The 22816-nt window shown below is 42.7% G+C and overlaps 1 protein-coding gene, 8 non-coding genes and 1 pseudogene across 9 annotated transcripts; 1 reads left to right on the plus strand and 9 right to left on the minus strand.

Moving 5' to 3' along the window:
* Positions 1–520: 520 nt before the first annotated feature.
* LOC134079298 (5S ribosomal RNA) lies at positions 521–639 on the minus strand. Its single transcript, XR_009938942.1, has one exon. It is a non-coding gene; the product is annotated as a 5S ribosomal RNA (ribosomal RNA).
* A 1618-nt stretch (positions 640–2257) lies between these two features.
* Positions 2258–2376, minus strand: LOC134079299 (5S ribosomal RNA). The gene has a single exon (XR_009938943.1). It is a non-coding gene; the product is annotated as a 5S ribosomal RNA (ribosomal RNA).
* Positions 2377–4181: 1805 nt separating this feature from the next.
* LOC134077939 (uncharacterized) lies at positions 4182–8980 on the plus strand. The gene is made up of 3 exons (XM_062533577.1): positions 4182–4186; positions 4994–5356; positions 8605–8980. Exons 1-3 carry the CDS (start codon positions 4182–4184, stop codon positions 8978–8980), a joined length of 744 nt encoding a protein of 247 aa, XP_062389561.1.
* A 2205-nt stretch (positions 8981–11185) lies between these two features.
* On the minus strand, positions 11186–11308 carry LOC134079378 (5S ribosomal RNA; annotated as a pseudogene).
* Positions 11309–12925: 1617 nt separating this feature from the next.
* Positions 12926–13044, minus strand: LOC134079300 (5S ribosomal RNA). The gene has a single exon (XR_009938944.1). It is a non-coding gene; the product is annotated as a 5S ribosomal RNA (ribosomal RNA).
* A 1618-nt stretch (positions 13045–14662) lies between these two features.
* Positions 14663–14781, minus strand: LOC134079301 (5S ribosomal RNA). The gene has a single exon (XR_009938945.1). It is a non-coding gene; the product is annotated as a 5S ribosomal RNA (ribosomal RNA).
* Positions 14782–16398: 1617 nt separating this feature from the next.
* On the minus strand, positions 16399–16517 carry LOC134079302 (5S ribosomal RNA). Its single transcript, XR_009938946.1, has one exon. It is a non-coding gene; the product is annotated as a 5S ribosomal RNA (ribosomal RNA).
* Positions 16518–18135: 1618 nt separating this feature from the next.
* LOC134079303 (5S ribosomal RNA) lies at positions 18136–18254 on the minus strand. The gene has a single exon (XR_009938947.1). It is a non-coding gene; the product is annotated as a 5S ribosomal RNA (ribosomal RNA).
* Positions 18255–19871: 1617 nt separating this feature from the next.
* Positions 19872–19990, minus strand: LOC134079305 (5S ribosomal RNA). The gene has a single exon (XR_009938948.1). It is a non-coding gene; the product is annotated as a 5S ribosomal RNA (ribosomal RNA).
* A 1618-nt stretch (positions 19991–21608) lies between these two features.
* LOC134079306 (5S ribosomal RNA) lies at positions 21609–21727 on the minus strand. The gene has a single exon (XR_009938949.1). It is a non-coding gene; the product is annotated as a 5S ribosomal RNA (ribosomal RNA).
* Between the last annotated feature and the right edge of the window lie 1089 nt (positions 21728–22816).

Below are 22816 nucleotides of genomic sequence, written 5' to 3' on the forward strand. Positions count from 1 at the left end.
AAAAACAGGACCTTTGGTCACTCGCTCTACTTGGACATCCTGAAACGAGTAACCTACAGTTGTTCAGGAAAACACTACAATATCTGGGATGTCGAAGGCCATGCAGACTATAGGCTATTTTCCATACTCAGACAGTGTTGAAAAAATTACTTTGCAGCTCTTGGGCGAATGAACACAGCGAGACCGGGAATTGTACAACACGGTGAAAACTACATCGAAAACAAAGCTGTCACCCCAAAAAATAAGCTAAACATTCCAGATGAAAACAAGCACTAAAACTCCCCCAATCCGCCAGCTGTTTACAGTCAACTCGTGCAATTTTTTCCGACCTGTTGCTGGCTTAGCCTATATTTCCTACCTATGTATTTATTTATTTATTTATTTATGTATTTCTTTATTTTGCTTTCAAACGGAGGAAGCAAATATTCAAAGGGGTTGGAACGTCTACGTACTAGGGAGCAGGCACGCACAGACAGACAGCCTGAAAAAAAAAAAAGTTTCACTGGCTGATGGAGAGAAAAGCTTACGGCACCTGGTATTCCCAGGCGGTCTCCCATCCAAGTACTAACCAGGCCCGACGCTGCTTAGCTTCCGAGATCGGACGAGATCGGGCGTGTTCAGCGTGGTATGGCCGTAAGCGAAAGCAACCGGCCAAAGTAACCTACTTAAAGCTCCCTAACCCGGGTTGGAGACGCGTGTGTTGTGAAAGGTGAGGTACGCTACATTGTGTTCAAGAAAACAAAGGCGCATTGTCCGCGTGGAGTTCAACTTTGAAAGTGAAGAATACAACAAATGGCATTTAAAACTTGGTAACATTTCCAATAACTGTTCCTTCTTTATCCTAAAAACGATGGGTACTGACAGAAGAGTTTGGTTAGGCAAGTGCACATACTTTACTCACAGTACAACATACATAGGGCAGCTTTATCTCTGATTAAAACGCTCACAGATTTGTTTAGAAGCTAAATAAATTGTAATGGTGACATAGCATGGCAAAAACCACTTGGTGTGTACACCATTTGAAACTACCACAAGTAAATTAGAAAATGTCACTGGAGTAAAAAAAAGCTCAGCTTTTCAAACAAAGATGATACTCAAAGCTAAGGAGAGAAATCAGTGTCTGGCCATGCATGAGAATATAAAACCACTAAGTATTTGATGGGATTTAAAAAAAAAAAAAATCCGTTTTTCTAAGCAGAGCGAAAACACAGGAGACGTTTCATTGGAGAGAACAGCCCTAATTTACAATTCATAAAATATGAGCTTCGTTTTAGAAACTTAGCCTCTCAATGAAAACAACGTACACATACCGGTCGGGATGCGGACGCTCCGAGTTGGGTCTCTGGCCAGTTAGGACTGCGCATTCAGGTCATGTGTTGTAAAGAGGGTTGTTTCGTGGATCCTCTTTGCTTCATCTTCGCCACGGAGAAAGAAAAAACAACTGCTCCAAATGCAGTTCTCTACTGGTGTGCTAGAGTCACTGGCAGCCAATGATCCATACATGTCCAGATGTACACTAGCGACAGAAAGCGTGGCGCTCCCTCCGGCGACGGAGACGTGAATGAGCGCTTCTCCTTAGCGCACGGTTTATATAGGCCTTATACGTAATAGTAGACACACGTCAATCGAATGCTGCATCTAATCCGACAACATAGGCTATGTAGTAGCAACTGCTGTCAAGCAAAACTTCATGAAGCACGCTGATATTAGCTTTTCATATATCAATTCGCTGTGCGTAAAAACAGGACCTTTGGTCACTCGCTCTACTTGGACATCCTGAAACGAGTAACCTACAGTTGTTCAGGAAAACACTACAATATCTGGGATGTCGAAGGCCATGCAGACTATAGGCTATTTTCCATACTCAGACAGTGTTGAAAAAATTACTTTGCAGCTCTTGGGCGAATGAACACAGCGAGACCGGGAATTGTACAACACGGTGAAAACTACATCGAAAACAAAGCTGTCACCCCAAAAAATAAGCTAAACATTCCAGATGAAAACAAGCACTAAAACTCCCCCAATCCGCCAGCTGTTTACAGTCAACTCGTGCAATTTTTTCCGACCTGTTGCTGGCTTAGCCTATATTTCCTACCTATGTATTTATTTATTTATTTATTTATGTATTTCTTTATTTTGCTTTCAAACGGAGGAAGCAAATATTCAAAGGGGTTGGAACGTCTACGTACTAGGGAGCAGGCACGCACAGACAGACAGCCTGAAAAAAAAAAAAGTTTCACTGGCTGATGGAGAGAAAAGCTTACGGCACCTGGTATTCCCAGGCGGTCTCCCATCCAAGTACTAACCAGGCCCGACGCTGCTTAGCTTCCGAGATCGGACGAGATCGGGCGTGTTCAGCGTGGTATGGCCGTAAGCGAAAGCAACCGGCCAAAGTAACCTACTTAAAGCTCCCTAACCCGGGTTGGAGACGCGTGTGTTGTGAAAGGTGAGGTACGCTACATTGTGTTCAAGAAAACAAAGGCGCATTTTCCGCGTGGAGTTCAACTTTGAAAGTGAAGAATACAACAAATGGCATTTAAAACTTGGTAACATTTCCAATAACTGTTCCTTCTTTATCCTAAAAACGATGGGTACTGACAGAAGAGTTTGGTTAGGCAAGTGCACATACTTTACTCACAGTACAACATACATAGGGCAGCTTTATCTCTGATTAAAACGCTCACAGATTTGTTTAGAAGCTAAATAAATTGTAATGGTGACATAGCATGTCAAAAACCACTTGGTGTGTACACCATTTGAAACTACCACAAGTAAATTAGAAAATGTCACTGGAGTAAAAAAAAGCTCAGCTTTTCAAACAAAGATGATACTCAAAGCTAAGGAGAGAAATCAGTGTCTGGCCATGCATGAGAATATAAAACCACTAAGTATTTGATGGGATATAAAAAAAAAAAAATCTGTTTTTCTAAGCAGAGCGAAAACACAGGGGACGTTTCATTGGAGAGAACAGCCCTAATTTACAATTCATAAAATATGAGCTTCGTTTTAGAAACTTAGCCTCTCAATGAAAACAACGTACACATACCGGTCGGGATGCGGACGCTCCGAGTTGGGTCTCTGGCCAGTTAGGACTGCGCATTCAGGTCATGTGTTGTAAAGAGGGTTGTTTCGTGGATCCTCTTTGCTTCATCTTCGCCACGGAGAAAGAAAAAACAACTGCTCCAAATGCAGTTCTCTACTGGTGTGCTAGAGTCACTGGCAGCCAATGATCCATACATGTCCAGATGTACACTAGCGACAGAAAGCGTGGCGCTCCCTCCGGCGACGGAGACGTGAATGAGCGCTTCTCCTTAGCGCACGGTTTATATAGGCCTTATACGTAATAGTAGACACACGTCAATCGAATGCTGCATCTAATCCGACAACATAGGCTATGTAGTAGCAACTGCTGTCAAGCAAAACTTCATGAAGCACGCTGATATTAGCTTTTCATATATCAATTCGCTGTGCGTAAAAACAGGACCTTTGGTCACTCGCTCTACTTGGACATCCTGAAACGAGTAACCTACAGTTGTTCAGGAAAACACTACAATATCTGGGATGTCGAAGGCCATGCAGACTATAGGCTATTTTCCATACTCAGACAGTGTTGAAAAAATTACTTTGCAGCTCTTGGGCGAATGAACACAGCGAGACCGGGAATTGTACAACACGGTGAAAACTACATCGAAAACAAAGCTGTCACCCCAAAAAATAAGCTTAACATTCCAGATGAAAACAAGCACTAAAACTCCCCCAATCCGCCAGCTGTTTACAGTCAACTCGTGCAATTTTTTCCGACCTGTTGCTGGCTTAGCCTATATTTCCTACCTATGTATTTATTTATTTATTTATTTATGTATTTCTTTATTTTGCTTTCAAACGGAGGAAGCAAATATTCAAAGGGGTTGGAACGTCTACGTACTAGGGAGCAGGCACGCACAGACAGACAGCCTGAAAAAAAAAAAAGTTTCACTGGCTGATGGAGAGAAAAGCTTACGGCACCTGGTATTCCCAGGCACTTTCTCCCCCAAGTACATATCCTCTGCTCAACCGGCCAATCACTGAGCAATGCTGAGCAAAGCTGAGCAGCCTTCAGCCAATCACTGAGCAATGCTGAGCAGAGCTGAGCGCTCAACAGACCAATCATTGAGCGAGGATCGGAAAATATTCACGACGTCATGACGTCGGCGCTGTTAAGCTGCGTCTCGAAAAATACAGGCGGCCATCTTTAACTACTCCGGTATCGGCGGCGTTTTTCCGACCCATTGGACCTTTTGTTTTTTACTCTCAGGTAAGTTTTGTATAGTTATGTGCCAAGTAATGAATGAAACTCGATGTATTTTTAAATAGTTGGTCCGAATTTCAATGTTTTACACGATATCTCGTTAGCAGCTCGTAACGTTAGCAGGCTGACTCTGACCCGGCGCCGCAAAGATAAACAGTGCTGCTCACTGTAACAACGGTAGAGTTTGCTATGCGTTGAAAGTGTCTAAGAGCCCAAATGTGTTGTTAGAAGATAGTTTTCTTAGTATTCATAAGTAATTCGTGTTTGTGGGAGTTGGGGGCTATAGACAAAGTTTTCATTCACTGTTCAGCCGCCGCCTCTGTCGAGCTAGCGTTAGCTACCACCGGTGTCGCCTTCACCTGTCAGAGGTAAACAATACATTGAACGTGAATGAATGAGATACCAATCGCCGCTGTAATGACCTGACAATCCCTGGAAACACTTTAAAAATGTCATCAGACACTCTAGCTCACTTTTTTAAGACCATAGAGGTGGTGTTACTTAAGTGTGGAGTTGACGTTTGATGTATAAATATGCCTTAGAAGTGTAAACATGTCAACCGCGATTTGCATGTTAAAAACAAAGTGATGAATGAATGGGCTGTTTTTGGTTGTCATAAGCACTTTTTTTCACCTGTTGGCTGTGGAAAGCAAATAGCACACACGTAATATCAATACTCATTGCATGTGTATTTTATATTTCCAGATTATATGTTGAAGAGCCAGAGCCTGTGCCTCCTGTGAACCGGTCCGTTCAGCCCACGGTGTCGTCCTCCTCCACTCGGCCAAAGCCTGCTGCGCCCATCCCCATTCTGCCAGGGCCTGCTGCGTCCACCCATCTCCAGCCAAAGCCTGCTGCGCCCACCTATGCGCCACCCCCTGTGTCGGCAGCACCCATACTGCTGGTTCTCCCCCCACAACCACAGGCTCCCTCCGTCCTGTTTCGTGGGCCATCGTGCAGCCAGAGCTTTGTACCTCCTGCACCAACAGTCAAGGCATTCTTGCCAAACAAACCCTCGCAGCCACGTGGGGCTTGCCACGTGCCCAATTGTAGTGGACAGCGGAAGAGGTACACACCTTAAAGTGTCTGGAAGCACCCAGAAGATATTTTCTTCCTGTCCATCCACTAGGATATCCACCACCTCTGGGTCTGACTATGGGTGCGTTCCATGTAACGATTTATATGGCTTCCTTCCTCCCTCGATCCTCGTTCACCGGAAATCGCTCACAGTCGAGGGCACGAGGACATCTCATTCATGTAATTGCAACCAGAGGAGGCAAGACCGAGGACAGAGGAGGGAGGTGGCAATCCCGATACGAGAGGAAACATTAAGACCATCCCACGCGGAAGTGTTATTTCGGAGATGGGCGTTCTGTGGCTACGCATGGATGACGTATCCTGTATAACGTTTAAAAATATAGAAATATAGAAATGTTGTCTGTTATTTATGGCGTGTGAAGTTGATGCTATAGTGGGATTATGTTAGGGGCTCATGAAGAAACATAAATGTAGCCTAACGAACAATAAGTTCATTATTTGAACGTCCTTATCAACATTTGCCATTGAAACATTTTGTGTATCTGCACAAAAAAGCATCATGTCGGACCTAGTGATTTTAAATTATGCGTTATGTGTTGAGTTCAAAACACAATGTTGTAAATGTCCTTTTTTATCAGCAGAAGAGCTGACCAGTTGCATGCACACAGATGTCGGCGCGTCTTTTGGATCCGCCCTATTACACTGACGTCGCACGTGCTAAATGGTGTGTATGCAGTCGAGGACGTCTCATTTGCGCAGTTCATCAAGCTTCGTTCCTCCATCCTCCGCTCATTCCTTCGTCGTTTCCTTCGCAAAATTCATTAGTAGGAGGGGCTATGACCGGGGCGAGGATCGAGGGAGGAAGGAAGCCATATAAATCGTTACATGGAAGGCACCCAATGTGGTGTACGACAGCTTTGAACACTTGAAATGTGTGGTGGATGCGGAGTTGGAAAAGAGGAGAACTATGTAAATAACTGTAAAAAACTCACCTGTGTGATGCCACTTCTCCTGTGCCATCTGTAGGAGAGAGAAAGAGGCTTGTTTGTGTTATGCTGAAGTACTTTGAAACACAAACAAACACATGCACAAAAACAAGCAATCTATTTATTTATATAGTTCAAAAGTTTAAAACATGCACTTAACAGTTTAAAAATGTTCTTATATTTGTTTTTTATTATTACTTATGTTGCTCTTAAAAGGCACTTTGTATTATCTTTTTATGTATATAAATATGTTCTGTCATGTTCAATATCAAGGCCAATCTAACCTCCATCATTTTAACCTTAAGCAGTTCCAATGTAACACAATCAGTTTGCATACCCTTTAATGGTCGTTCATGTTCATATCATCTGTTTTTGTCATACGTGTTGTTTGTTCGTCTTTGTCAGCTTCATGTCTTTGTGATGTTTGTATGTCTTTGTCTGCTTTATGTTTAACACAAGTTTGCCAAAGAAAACACACACAACAAATGTATCTTACAGGAATGGCTTGAGCCTTTATTTGTTGATTGGTGACCTGAGTCTTTGGATAATCCTGTTATTTATTGGGCTTTTGGCCAGTACAAACCAATTGTTCATTTTTTTTACCTGAAGTACAAGTTTGTGTTTTTAATTGTTAAGTGTTTGATTTATTATTATTATTATTGTTATGTGTGTGTGTGTGTGTGTGTGTGTGTGTGTGTCCTTGTAATGTTTGTATGTCAGTCAGCTCCATGTTTAACTAAATGTTTGCAAATGGTAGTAAACGTTTCACATGTGCTTTCATGCACTGCTTTTCAAATGAAACACATTCTAGGTGAGAAATAAAAGTTGTTAAAGTATTTCAAGTATGTTGGAGTCTCTGTATGCTTGGGTTTCAGAAGGGGTGGGATAGTGTAAAAAAACCCACATAATTTAGAAGTCCTTGTGTCTTCTCTGCCTCTACCAGAGGTATGAATACACCCCTCTGTGCGCTGGCTGTATCCCCTGAGTGATCACAATGATGACTTCTGTGAACGGCTCTGATGTCTTCCAGACAAAGTGACAGTTCACTGATGCATTACACCCTGTCTTGATTCAGCCCAAATGTAATATTGCACACATTTCCTCTTGAAAATTATGAATCACATCAGCTAGATCAAATCAAACTATGAAAATAAAGAGCAAAATATTCAGCAGACTAATGGATTTCAATAAATTAGGCCACCTAATAAATAACAGTTCAGGACTTTGACCACCAGATGGAGCTGTCCGTTTTGATCCTTTTTGCTCGCTCCCAGGGCTGAGCAATATGTACTTGTGGGGGTCATGAGCCATTCCCAGGCACTTTCTCCCCCAAGTACATATCCTCTGCTCAACCGGCCAATCACTGAGCAATGCTGAGCAAAGCTGAGCAGCCTTCAGCCAATCACTGAGCAATGCTGAGCAGAGCTGAGCGCTCAACAGACCAATCATTGAGCGAGGATCGGAAAATATTCACGACGTCATGACGTCGGCGCTGTTAAGCTGCGTCTCGAAAAATACAGGCGGCCATCTTTAACTACTCCGGTATCGGCGGCGTTTTTCCGACCCATTGGACCTTTTGTTTTTTACTCTCAGGTAAGTTTTGTATAGTTATGTGCCAAGTAATGAATGAAACTCGATGTATTTTTAAATAGTTGGTCCGAATTTCAATGTTTTACACGATATCTCGTTAGCAGCTCGTAACGTTAGCAGGCTGACTCTGACCCGGCGCCGCAAAGATAAACAGTGCTGCTCACTGTAACAACGGTAGAGTTTGCTATGCGTTGAAAGTGTCTAAGAGCCCAAATGTGTTGTTAGAAGATAGTTTTCTTAGTATTCATAAGTAATTCGTGTTTGTGGGAGTTGGGGGCTATAGACAAAGTTTTCATTCACTGTTCAGCCGCCGCCTCTGTCGAGCTAGCGTTAGCTACCACCGGTGTCGCCTTCACCTGTCAGAGGTAAACAATACATTGAACGTGAATGAATGAGATACCAATCGCCGCTGTAATGACCTGACAATCCCTGGAAACACTTTAAAAATGTCATCAGACACTCTAGCTCACTTTTTTAAGACCATAGAGGTGGTGTTACTTAAGTGTGGAGTTGACGTTTGATGTATAAATATGCCTTAGAAGTGTAAACATGTCAACCGCGATTTGCATGTTAAAAACAAAGTGATGAATGAATGGGCTGTTTTTGGTTGTCATAAGCACTTTTTTTCACCTGTTGGCTGTGGAAAGCAAATAGCACACACGTAATATCAATACTCATTGCATGTGTATTTTATATTTCCAGATTATATGTTGAAGAGCCAGAGCCTGTGCCTCCTGTGAACCGGTCCGTTCAGCCCACGGTGTCGTCCTCCTCCACTCGGCCAAAGCCTGCTGCGCCCATCCCCATTCTGCCAGGGCCTGCTGCGTCCACCCATCTCCAGCCAAAGCCTGCTGCGCCCACCTATGCGCCACCCCCTGTGTCGGCAGCACCCATACTGCTGGTTCTCCCCCCACAACCACAGGCTCCCTCCGTCCTGTTTCGTGGGCCATCGTGCAGCCAGAGCTTTGTACCTCCTGCACCAACAGTCAAGGCATTCTTGCCAAACAAACCCTCGCAGCCACGTGGGGCTTGCCACGTGCCCAATTGTAGTGGACAGCGGAAGAGGTACACACCTTAAAGTGTCTGGAAGCACCCAGAAGATATTTTCTTCCTGTCCATCCACTAGGATATCCACCACCTCTGGGTCTGACTATGGGTGCGTTCCATGTAACGATTTATATGGCTTCCTTCCTCCCTCGATCCTCGTTCACCGGAAATCGCTCACAGTCGAGGGCACGAGGACATCTCATTCATGTAATTGCAACCAGAGGAGGCAAGACCGAGGACAGAGGAGGGAGGTGGCAATCCCGATACGAGAGGAAACATTAAGACCATCCCACGCGGAAGTGTTATTTCGGAGATGGGCGTTCTGTGGCTACGCATGGATGACGTATCCTGTATAACGTTTAAAAATATAGAAATATAGAAATGTTGTCTGTTATTTATGGCGTGTGAAGTTGATGCTATAGTGGGATTATGTTAGGGGCTCATGAAGAAACATAAATGTAGCCTAACGAACAATAAGTTCATTATTTGAACGTCCTTATCAACATTTGCCATTGAAACATTTTGTGTATCTGCACAAAAAAGCATCATGTCGGACCTAGTGATTTTAAATTATGCGTTATGTGTTGAGTTCAAAACACAATGTTGTAAATGTCCTTTTTTATCAGCAGAAGAGCTGACCAGTTGCATGCACACAGATGTCGGCGCGTCTTTTGGATCCGCCCTATTACACTGACGTCGCACGTGCTAAATGGTGTGTATGCAGTCGAGGACGTCTCATTTGCGCAGTTCATCAAGCTTCGTTCCTCCATCCTCCGCTCATTCCTTCGTCGTTTCCTTCGCAAAATTCATTAGTAGGAGGGGCTATGACCGGGGCGAGGATCGAGGGAGGAAGGAAGCCATATAAATCGTTACATGGAAGGCACCCAATGTGGTGTACGACAGCTTTGAACACTTGAAATGTGTGGTGGATGCGGAGTTGGAAAAGAGGAGAACTATGTAAATAACTGTAAAAAACTCACCTGTGTGATGCCACTTCTCCTGTGCCATCTGTAGGAGAGAGAAAGAGGCTTGTTTGTGTTATGCTGAAGTACTTTGAAACACAAACAAACACATGCACAAAAACAAGCAATCTATTTATTTATATAGTTCAAAAGTTTAAAACATGCACTTAACAGTTTAAAAATGTTCTTATATTTGTTTTTTATTATTACTTATGTTGCTCTTAAAAGGCACTTTGTATTATCTTTTTATGTATATAAATATGTTCTGTCATGTTCAATATCAAGGCCAATCTAACCTCCATCATTTTAACCTTAAGCAGTTCCAATGTAACACAATCAGTTTGCATACCCTTTAATGGTCGTTCATGTTCATATCATCTGTTTTTGTCATACGTGTTGTTTGTTCGTCTTTGTCAGCTTCGTGTCCTTGTGATGTTTGAATGTCTGCTTCATGTTTAACAAACATTTGCCAAAGAAAACACACACAAAAATGTAACAAACAGGAATGGCTTGAGCCTTTATTTGTTGATTGGTGACCCTGAGTCTTTGGATAATCCTGTTCTTTATTGGGTTGATTTTTATTGTTAATCCGTTGTGCGTGTCCTTGTGATGTTTGTATGTCTGTCAGCTCCACGTTTAACTAAATGTTTGCAAGTGGTAGTAAATGTTTGTCCCTCAGGTTCTCGCTCGTACATCTGTACTTGGCTGTGGTGAGCGAGCTTTAAACCAAACAGATCTTGTTTACTTGTGTTGTCATGCATTGCCTTTCAAATGAAACACATTCTGGGTGAAAAATAAAAGTTGTAAAAGTATTTCAAGTATTTTGGAGTCTGTATGCTTGGGTTTCAGAAGGGGATAGTGTAAAAAAAAAAAAAAACCTGCCAAGAGCCTTTCAAACAGTCAAGCAAGCTTCCTGACAATTCTTCCTTAAAGGAAGTCTCTTCAGATATGCACATTACCAGAAATTACTAGCTTTCAAACCTGTGTGAAAACACTGTGAATCTTCTTAGAATATTTACCTTAGTTAAAGCTCTGTCCTGTTCTGGAAAAATACAAATTTGATATAAAATAAAACATAAATACTTGGTATTCTCTATCATCATGTTTTGTATATGATTCATAAGGACTGATCTATAACACCTAAATTGTACATCACCTACAATACACCCTCATTTTAATTCAGAGATGACATACAACAGCTTGGCCACCAGAGGGCGCCATGCTTTTTGATCCTTTTTGATCCTTTTTCTGCTCAACCCAGGATCAGCGATAGGGACTTTGGGGGGTCATGAGCCGTTCCCAGGCGGTCTCCCATCCAAGTACTAACCAGGCCCGACGCTGCTTAGCTTCCGAGATCGGACGAGATCGGGCGTGTTCAGCGTGGTATGGCCGTAAGCGAAAGCAACCGGCCAAAGTAACCTACTTAAAGCTCCCTAACCCGGGTTGGAGACGCGTGTGTTGTGAAAGGTGAGGTACGCTACATTGTGTTCAAGAAAACAAAGGCGCATTTTCCGCGTGGAGTTCAACTTTGAAAGTGAAGAATACAACAAATGGCATTTAAAACTTGGTAACATTTCCAATAACTGTTCCTTCTTTATCCTAAAAACGATGGGTACTGACAGAAGAGTTTGGTTAGGCAAGTGCACATACTTTACTCACAGTACAACATACATAGGGCAGCTTTATCTCTGATTAAAACGCTCACAGATTTGTTTAGAAGCTAAATAAATTGTAATGGTGACATAGCATGGCAAAAACCACTTGGTGTGTACACCATTTGAAACTACCACAAGTAAATTAGAAAATGTCACTGGAGTAAAAAAAAGCTCAGCTTTTCAAACAAAGATGATACTCAAAGCTAAGGAGAGAAATCAGTGTCTGGCCATGCATGAGAATATAAAACCACTAAGTATTTGATGGGATTTAAAAAAAAAAAAATCCGTTTTTCTAAGCAGAGCGAAAACACAGGAGACGTTTCATTGGAGAGAACAGCCCTAATTTACAATTCATAAAATATGAGCTTCGTTTTAGAAACTTAGCCTCTCAATGAAAACAACGTACACATACCGGTTGGGATGCGGACGCTCCGAGTTGGGTCTCTGGCCAGTTAGGACTGCGCATTCAGGTCATGTGTTGTAAAGAGGGTTGTTTCGTGGATCCTCTTTGCTTCATCTTCGCCACGGAGAAAGAAAAAACAACTGCTCCAAATGCAGTTCTCTACTGGTGTGCTAGAGTCACTGGCAGCCAATGATCCATACATGTCCAGATGTACACTAGCGACAGAAAGCGTGGCGCTCCCTCCGGCGACGGAGACGTGAATGAGCGCTTCTCCTTAGCGCACGGTTTATATAGGCCTTATACGTAATAGTAGACACACGTCAATCGAATGCTGCATCTAATCCGACAACATAGGCTATGTAGTAGCAACTGCTGTCAAGCAAAACTTCATGAAGCACGCTGATATTAGCTTTTCATATATCAATTCGCTGTGCGTAAAAACAGGACCTTTGGTCACTCGCTCTACTTGGACATCCTGAAACGAGTAACCTACAGTTGTTCAGGAAAACACTACAATATCTGGGATGTCGAAGGCCATGCAGACTATAGGCTATTTTCCATACTCAGACAGTGTTGAAAAAATTACTTTGCAGCTCTTGGGCGAATGAACACAGCGAGACCGGGAATTGTACAACACGGTGAAAACTACATCGAAAACAAAGCTGTCACCCCAAAAAATAAGCTAAACATTCCAGATGAAAACAAGCACTAAAACTCCCCCAATCCGCCAGCTGTTTACAGTCAACTCGTGCAATTTTTTCCGACCTGTTGCTGGCTTAGCCTATATTTCCTACCTATGTATTTATTTATTTATTTATTTATGTATTTCTTTATTTTGCTTTCAAACGGAGGAAGCAAATATTCAAAGGGGTTGGAACGTCTACGTACTAGGGAGCAGGCACGCACAGACAGACAGCCTGAAAAAAAAAAAAGTTTCACTGGCTGATGGAGAGAAAAGCTTACGGCACCTGGTATTCCCAGGCGGTCTCCCATCCAAGTACTAACCAGGCCCGACGCTGCTTAGCTTCCGAGATCGGACGAGATCGGGCGTGTTCAGCGTGGTATGGCCGTAAGCGAAAGCAACCGGCCAAAGTAACCTACTTAAAGCTCCCTAACCCGGGTTGGAGACGCGTGTGTTGTGAAAGGTGAGGTACGCTACATTGTGTTCAAGAAAACAAAGGCGCATTTTCCGCGTGGAGTTCAACTTTGAAAGTGAAGAATACAACAAATGGCATTTAAAACTTGGTAACATTTCCAATAACTGTTCCTTCTTTATCCTAAAAACGATGGGTACTGACAGAAGAGTTTGGTTAGGCAAGTGCACATACTTTACTCACAGTACAACATACATAGGGCAGCTTTATCTCTGATTAAAACGCTCACAGATTTGTTTAGAAGCTAAATAAATTGTAATGGTGACATAGCATGTCAAAAACCACTTGGTGTGTACACCATTTGAAACTACCACAAGTAAATTAGAAAATGTCACTGGAGTAAAAAAAAGCTCAGCTTTTCAAACAAAGATGATACTCAAAGCTAAGGAGAGAAATCAGTGTCTGGCCATGCATGAGAATATAAAACCACTAAGTATTTGATGGGATTTAAAAAAAAAAAAAATCCGTTTTTCTAAGCAGAGCGAAAACACAGGAGACGTTTCATTGGAGAGAACAGCCCTAATTTACAATTCATAAAATATGAGCTTCGTTTTAGAAACTTAGCCTCTCAATGAAAACAACGTACACATACCGGTTGGGATGCGGACGCTCCGAGTTGGGTCTCTGGCCAGTTAGGACTGCGCATTCAGGTCATGTGTTGTAAAGAGGGTTGTTTCGTGGATCCTCTTTGCTTCATCTTCGCCACGGAGAAAGAAAAAACAACTGCTCCAAATGCAGTTCTCTACTGGTGTGCTAGAGTCACTGGCAGCCAATGATCCATACATGTCCAGATGTACACTAGCGACAGAAAGCGTGGCGCTCCCTCCGGCGACGGAGACGTGAATGAGCGCTTCTCCTTAGCGCACGGTTTATATAGGCCTTATACGTAATAGTAGACACACGTCAATCGAATGCTGCATCTAATCCGACAACATAGGCTATGTAGTAGCAACTGCTGTCAAGCAAAACTTCATGAAGCACGCTGATATTAGCTTTTCATATATCAATTCGCTGTGCGTAAAAACAGGACCTTTGGTCACTCGCTCTACTTGGACATCCTGAAACGAGTAACCTACAGTTGTTCAGGAAAACACTACAATATCTGGGATGTCGAAGGCCATGCATACTATAGGCTATTTTCCATACTCAGACAGTGTTGAAAAAATTACTTTGCAGCTCTTGGGCGAATGAACACAGCGAGACCGGGAATTGTACAACACGGTGAAAACTACATCGAAAACAAAGCTGTCACCCCAAAAAATAAGCTAAACATTCCAGATGAAAACAAGCACTAAAACTCCCCCAATCCGCCAGCTGTTTACAGTCAACTCGTGCAATTTTTTCCGACCTGTTGCTGGCTTAGCCTATATTTCCTACCTATGTATTTATTTATTTATTTATTTATGTATTTCTTTATTTTGCTTTCAAACGGAGGAAGCAAATATTCAAAGGGGTTGGAACGTCTACGTACTAGGGAGCAGGCACGCACAGACAGACAGCCTGAAAAAAAAAAAAGTTTCACTGGCTGATGGAGAGAAAAGCTTACGGCACCTGGTATTCCCAGGCGGTCTCCCATCCAAGTACTAACCAGGCCCGACGCTGCTTAGCTTCCGAGATCGGACGAGATCGGGCGTGTTCAGCGTGGTATGGCCGTAAGCGAAAGCAACCGGCCAAAGTAACCTACTTAAAGCTCCCTAACCCGGGTTGGAGACGCGTGTGTTGTGAAAGGTGAGGTACGCTACATTGTGTTCAAGAAAACAAAGGCGCATTTTCCGCGTGGAGTTCAACTTTGAAAGTGAAGAATACAACAAATGGCATTTAAAACTTGGTAACATTTCCAATAACTGTTCCTTCTTTATCCTAAAAACGATGGGTACTGACAGAAGAGTTTGGTTAGGCAAGTGCACATACTTTACTCACAGTACAACATACATAGGGCAGCTTTATCTCTGATTAAAACGCTCACAGATTTGTTTAGAAGCTAAATAAATTGTAATGGTGACATAGCATGTCAAAAACCACTTGGTGTGTACACCATTTGAAACTACCACAAGTAAATTAGAAAATGTCACTGGAGTAAAAAAAAGCTCAGCTTTTCAAACAAAGATGATACTCAAAGCTAAGGAGAGAAATCAGTGTCTGGCCATGCATGAGAATATAAAACCACTAAGTATTTGATGGGATATAAAAAAAAAAAAATCTGTTTTTCTAAGCAGAGCGAAAACACAGGGGACGTTTCATTGGAGAGAACAGCCCTAATTTACAATTCATAAAATATGAGCTTCGTTTTAGAAACTTAGCCTCTCAATGAAAACAACGTACACATACCGGTCGGGATGCGGACGCTCCGAGTTGGGTCTCTGGCCAGTTAGGACTGCGCATTCAGGTCATGTGTTGTAAAGAGGGTTGTTTCGTGGATCCTCTTTGCTTCATCTTCGCCACGGAGAAAGAAAAAACAACTGCTCCAAATGCAGTTCTCTACTGGTGTGCTAGAGTCACTGGCAGCCAATGATCCATACATGTCCAGATGTACACTAGCGACAGAAAGCGTGGCGCTCCCTCCGGCGACGGAGACGTGAATGAGCGCTTCTCCTTAGCGCACGGTTTATATAGGCCTTATACGTAATAGTAGACACACGTCAATCGAATGCTGCATCTAATCCGACAACATAGGCTATGTAGTAGCAACTGCTGTCAAGCAAAACTTCATGAAGCACGCTGATATTAGCTTTTCATATATCAATTCGCTGTGCGTAAAAACAGGACCTTTGGTCACTCGCTCTACTTGGACATCCTGAAACGAGTAACCTACAGTTGTTCAGGAAAACACTACAATATCTGGGATGTCGAAGGCCATGCAGACTATAGGCTATTTTCCATACTCAGACAGTGTTGAAAAAATTACTTTGCAGCTCTTGGGCGAATGAACACAGCGAGACCGGGAATTGTACAACACGGTGAAAACTACATCGAAAACAAAGCTGTCACCCCAAAAAATAAGCTTAACATTCCAGATGAAAACAAGCACTAAAACTCCCCCAATCCGCCAGCTGTTTACAGTCAACTCGTGCAATTTTTTCCGACCTGTTGCTGGCTTAGCCTATATTTCCTACCTATGTATTTATTTATTTATTTATTTATGTATTTCTTTATTTTGCTTTCAAACGGAGGAAGCAAATATTCAAAGGGGTTGGAACGTCTACGTACTAGGGAGCAGGCACGCACAGACAGACAGCCTGAAAAAAAAAAAAGTTTCACTGGCTGATGGAGAGAAAAGCTTACGGCACCTGGTATTCCCAGGCGGTCTCCCATCCAAGTACTAACCAGGCCCGACGCTGCTTAGCTTCCGAGATCGGACGAGATCGGGCGTGTTCAGCGTGGTATGGCCGTAAGCGAAAGCAACCGGCCAAAGTAACCTACTTAAAGCTCCCTAACCCGGGTTGGAGACGCGTGTGTTGTGAAAGGTGAGGTACGCTACATTGTGTTCAAGAAAACAAAGGCGCATTTTCCGCGTGGAGTTCAACTTTGAAAGTGAAGAATACAACAAATGGCATTTAAAACTTGGTAACATTTCCAATAACTGTTCCTTCTTTATCCTAAAAACGATGGGTACTGACAGAAGAGTTTGGTTAGGCAAGTGCACATACTTTACTCACAGTACAACATACATAGGGCAGCTTTATCTCTGATTAAAACGCTCACAGATTTGTTTAGAAGCTAAATAAATTGTAATGGTGACATAGCATGTCAAAAACCACTTGGTGTGTACACCATTTGAAACTACCACAAGTAAATTAGAAAATGTCACTGGAGTAAAAAAAAGCTCAGCTTTTCAAACAAAGATGATACTCAAAGCTAAGGAGAGAAATCAGTGTCTGGCCATGCATGAGAATATAAAACCACTAAGTATTTGATGGGATTTAAAAAAAAAAAAAATCCGTTTTTCTAAGCAGAGCGAAAACACAGGAGACGTTTCATTGGAGAGAACAGCCCTAATTTACAATTCATAAAATATGAGCTTCGTTTTAGAAACTTAGCCTCTCAATGAAAACAACGTACACATACCGGTTGGGATGCGGACGCTCCGAGTTGGGTCTCTGGCCAGTTAGGACTGCGCATTCAGGTCATGTGTTGTAAAGAGGGTTGTTTCGTGGATCCTCTTTGCTTCATCTTCGCCACGGAGAAAGAAAAAACAACTGCTCCAAATGCAGTTCTCTACTGGTGTGCTAGAGTCACTGGCAGCCAATGATCCATACATGTCCAGATGTACACTAGCGACAGAAAGCGTGGCGCTCCCTCCGGCGACGGAGACGTGAATGAGCGCTTCTCCTTAGCGCACGGTTTATATAGGCCTTATACGTAATAGTAGACACACGTCAATCGAATGCTGCATCTAATCCGACAACATAGGCTATGTAGTAGCAACTGCTGTCAAGCAAAACTTCATGAAGCACGCTGATATTAGCTTTTCATATATCAATTCGCTGTGCGTAAAAACAGGACCTTTGGTCACTCGCTCTACTTGGACATCCTGAAACGAGTAACCTACAGTTGTTCAGGAAAACACTACAATATCTGGGATGTCGAAGGCCATGCATACTATAGGCTATTTTCCATACTCAGACAGTGTTGAAAAAATTACTTTGCAGCTCTTGGGCGAATGAACACAGCGAGACCGGGAATTGTACAACACGGTGAAAACTACATCGAAAACAAAGCTGTCACCCCAAAAAATAAGCTAAACATTCCAGATGAAAACAAGCACTAAAACTCCCCCAATCCGCCAGCTGTTTACAGTCAACTCGTGCAATTTTTTCCGACCTGTTGCTGGCTTAGCCTATATTTCCTACCTATGTATTTATTTATTTATTTATTTATGTATTTCTTTATTTTGCTTTCAAACGGAGGAAGCAAATATTCAAAGGGGTTGGAACGTCTACGTACTAGGGAGCAGGCACGCACAGACAGACAGCCTGAAAAAAAAAAAAGTTTCACTGGCTGATGGAGAGAAAAGCTTACGGCACCTGGTATTCCCAGGCGGTCTCCCATCCAAGTACTAACCAGGCCCGACGCTGCTTAGCTTCCGAGATCGGACGAGATCGGGCGTGTTCAGCGTGGTATGGCCGTAAGCGAAAGCAACCGGCCAAAGTAACCTACTTAAAGCTCCCTAACCCGGGTTGGAGACGCGTGTGTTGTGAAAGGTGAGGTACGCTACATTGTGTTCAAGAAAACAAAGGCGCATTTTCCGCGTGGAGTTCAACTTTGAAAGTGAAGAATACAACAAATGGCATTTAAAACTTGGTAACATTTCCAATAACTGTTCCTTCTTTATCCTAAAAACGATGGGTACTGACAGAAGAGTTTGGTTAGGCAAGTGCACATACTTTACTCACAGTACAACATACATAGGGCAGCTTTATCTCTGATTAAAACGCTCACAGATTTGTTTAGAAGCTAAATAAATTGTAATGGTGACATAGCATGTCAAAAACCACTTGGTGTGTACACCATTTGAAACTACCACAAGTAAATTAGAAAATGTCACTGGAGTAAAAAAAAGCTCAGCTTTTCAAACAAAGATGATACTCAAAGCTAAGGAGAGAAATCAGTGTCTGGCCATGCATGAGAATATAAAACCACTAAGTATTTGATGGGATATAAAAAAAAAAAAATCTGTTTTTCTAAGCAGAGCGAAAACACAGGGGACGTTTCATTGGAGAGAACAGCCCTAATTTACAATTCATAAAATATGAGCTTCGTTTTAGAAACTTAGCCTCTCAATGAAAACAACGTACACATACCGGTCGGGATGCGGACGCTCCGAGTTGGGTCTCTGGCCAGTTAGGACTGCGCATTCAGGTCATGTGTTGTAAAGAGGGTTGTTTCGTGGATCCTCTTTGCTTCATCTTCGCCACGGAGAAAGAAAAAACAACTGCTCCAAATGCAGTTCTCTACTGGTGTGCTAGAGTCACTGGCAGCCAATGATCCATACATGTCCAGATGTACACTAGCGACAGAAAGCGTGGCGCTCCCTCCGGCGACGGAGACGTGAATGAGCGCTTCTCCTTAGCGCACGGTTTATATAGGCCTTATACGTAATAGTAGACACACGTCAATCGAATGCTGCATCTAATCCGACAACATAGGCTATGTAGTAGCAACTGCTGTCAAGCAAAACTTCATGAAGCACGCTGATATTAGCTTTTCATATATCAATTCGCTGTGCGTAAAAACAGGACCTTTGGTCACTCGCTCTACTTGGACATCCTGAAACGAGTAACCTACAGTTGTTCAGGAAAACACTACAATATCTGGGATGTCGAAGGCCATGCAGACTATAGGCTATTTTCCATACTCAGACAGTGTTGAAAAAATTACTTTGCAGCTCTTGGGCGAATGAACACAGCGAGACCGGGAATTGTACAACACGGTGAAAACTACATCGAAAACAAAGCTGTCACCCCAAAAAATAAGCTTAACATTCCAGATGAAAACAAGCACTAAAACTCCCCCAATCCGCCAGCTGTTTACAGTCAACTCGTGCAATTTTTTCCGACCTGTTGCTGGCTTAGCCTATATTTCCTACCTATGTATTTATTTATTTATTTATTTATGTATTTCTTTATTTTGCTTTCAAACGGAGGAAGCAAATATTCAAAGGGGTTGGAACGTCTACGTACTAGGGAGCAGGCACGCACAGACAGACAGCCTGAAAAAAAAAAAAGTTTCACTGGCTGATGGAGAGAAAAGCTTACGGCACCTGGTATTCCCAGGCGGTCTCCCATCCAAGTACTAACCAGGCCCGACGCTGCTTAGCTTCCGAGATCGGACGAGATCGGGCGTGTTCAGCGTGGTATGGCCGTAAGCGAAAGCAACCGGCCAAAGTAACCTACTTAAAGCTCCCTAACCCGGGTTGGAGACGCGTGTGTTGTGAAAGGTGAGGTACGCTACATTGTGTTCAAGAAAACAAAGGCGCATTTTCCGCGTGGAGTTCAACTTTGAAAGTGAAGAATACAACAAATGGCATTTAAAACTTGGTAACATTTCCAATAACTGTTCCTTCTTTATCCTAAAAACGATGGGTACTGACAGAAGAGTTTGGTTAGGCAAGTGCACATACTTTACTCACAGTACAACATACATAGGGCAGCTTTATCTCTGATTAAAACGCTCACAGATTTGTTTAGAAGCTAAATAAATTGTAATGGTGACATAGCATGGCAAAAACCACTTGGTGTGTACACCATTTGAAACTACCACAAGTAAATTAGAAAATGTCACTGGAGTAAAAAAAAGCTCAGCTTTTCAAACAAAGATGATACTCAAAGCTAAGGAGAGAAATCAGTGTCTGGCCATGCATGAGAATATAAAACCACTAAGTATTTGATGGGATTTAAAAAAAAAAAAAATCCGTTTTTCTAAGCAGAGCGAAAACACAGGAGACGTTTCATTGGAGAGAACAGCCCTAATTTACAATTCATAAAATATGAGCTTCGTTTTAGAAACTTAGCCTCTCAATGAAAACAACGTACACATACCGGTTGGGATGCGGACGCTCCGAGTTGGGTCTCTGGCCAGTTAGGACTGCGCATTCAGGTCATGTGTTGTAAAGAGGGTTGTTTCGTGGATCCTCTTTGCTTCATCTTCGCCACGGAGAAAGAAAAAACAACTGCTCCAAATGCAGTTCTCTACTGGTGTGCTAGAGTCACTGGCAGCCAATGATCCATACATGTCCAGATGTACACTAGCGACAGAAAGCGTGGCGCTCCCTCCGGCGACGGAGACGTGAATGAGCGCTTCTCCTTAGCGCACGGTTTATATAGGCCTTATACGTAATAGTAGACACACGTCAATCGAATGCTGCATCTAATCCGACAACATAGGCTATGTAGTAGCAACTGCTGTCAAGCAAAACTTCATGAAGCACGCTGATATTAGCTTTTCATATATCAATTCGCTGTGCGTAAAAACAGGACCTTTGGTCACTCGCTCTACTTGGACATCCTGAAACGAGTAACCTACAGTTGTTCAGGAAAACACTACAATATCTGGGATGTCGAAGGCCATGCATACTATAGGCTATTTTCCATACTCAGACAGTGTTGAAAAAATTACTTTGCAGCTCTTGGGCGAATGAACACAGCGAGACCGGGAATTGTACAACACGGTGAAAACTACATCGAAAACAAAGCTGTCACCCCAAAAAATAAGCTAAACATTCCAGATGAAAACAAGCACTAAAACTCCCCCAATCCGCCAGCTGTTTACAGTCAACTCGTGCAATTTTTTCCGACCTGTTGCTGGCTTAGCCTATATTTCCTACCTATGTATTTATTTATTTATTTATTTATGTATTTCTTTATTTTGCTTTCAAACGGAGGAAGCAAATATTCAAAGGGGTTGGAACGTCTACGTACTAGGGAGCAGGCACGCACAGACAGACAGCCTGAAAAAAAAAAAAGTTTCACTGGCTGATGGAGAGAAAAGCTTACGGCACCTGGTATTCCCAGGCGGTCTCCCATCCAAGTACTAACCAGGCCCGACGCTGCTTAGCTTCCGAGATCGGACGAGATCGGGCGTGTTCAGCGTGGTATGGCCGTAAGCGAAAGCAACCGGCCAAAGTAACCTACTTAAAGCTCCCTAACCCGGGTTGGAGACGCGTGTGTTGTGAAAGGTGAGGTACGCTACATTGTGTTCAAGAAAACAAAGGCGCATTTTCCGCGTGGAGTTCAACTTTGAAAGTGAAGAATACAACAAATGGCATTTAAAACTTGGTAACATTTCCAATAACTGTTCCTTCTTTATCCTAAAAACGATGGGTACTGACAGAAGAGTTTGGTTAGGCAAGTGCACATACTTTACTCACAGTACAACATACATAGGGCAGCTTTATCTCTGATTAAAACGCTCACAGATTTGTTTAGAAGCTAAATAAATTGTAATGGTGACATAGCATGTCAAAAACCACTTGGTGTGTACACCATTTGAAACTACCACAAGTAAATTAGAAAATGTCACTGGAGTAAAAAAAAGCTCAGCTTTTCAAACAAAGATGATACTCAAAGCTAAGGAGAGAAATCAGTGTCTGGCCATGCATGAGAATATAAAACCACTAAGTATTTGATGGGATATAAAAAAAAAAAAATCTGTTTTTCTAAGCAGAGCGAAAACACAGGGGACGTTTCATTGGAGAGAACAGCCCTAATTTACAATTCATAAAATATGAGCTTCGTTTTAGAAACTTAGCCTCTCAATGAAAACAACGTACACATACCGGTCGGGATGCGGACGCTCCGAGTTGGGTCTCTGGCCAGTTAGGACTGCGCATTCAGGTCATGTGTTGTAAAGAGGGTTGTTTCGTGGATCCTCTTTGCTTCATCTTCGCCACGGAGAAAGAAAAAACAACTGCTCCAAATGCAGTTCTCTACTGGTGTGCTAGAGTCACTGGCAGCCAATGATCCATACATGTCCAGATGTACACTAGCGACAGAAAGCGTGGCGCTCCCTCCGGCGACGGAGACGTGAATGAGCGCTTCTCCTTAGCGCACGGTTTATATAGGCCTTATACGTAATAGTAGACACACGTCAATCGAATGCTGCATCTAATCCGACAACATAGGCTATGTAGTAGCAACTGCTGTCAAGCAAAACTTCATGAAGCACGCTGATATTAGCTTTTCATATATCAATTCG

The sequence above is a fragment of the Sardina pilchardus genome, chromosome 4, assembly GCF_963854185.1.
Source record: "Sardina pilchardus chromosome 4, fSarPil1.1, whole genome shotgun sequence".
Classification (NCBI taxonomy): domain Eukaryota; kingdom Metazoa; phylum Chordata; class Actinopteri; order Clupeiformes; family Clupeidae; genus Sardina; species Sardina pilchardus.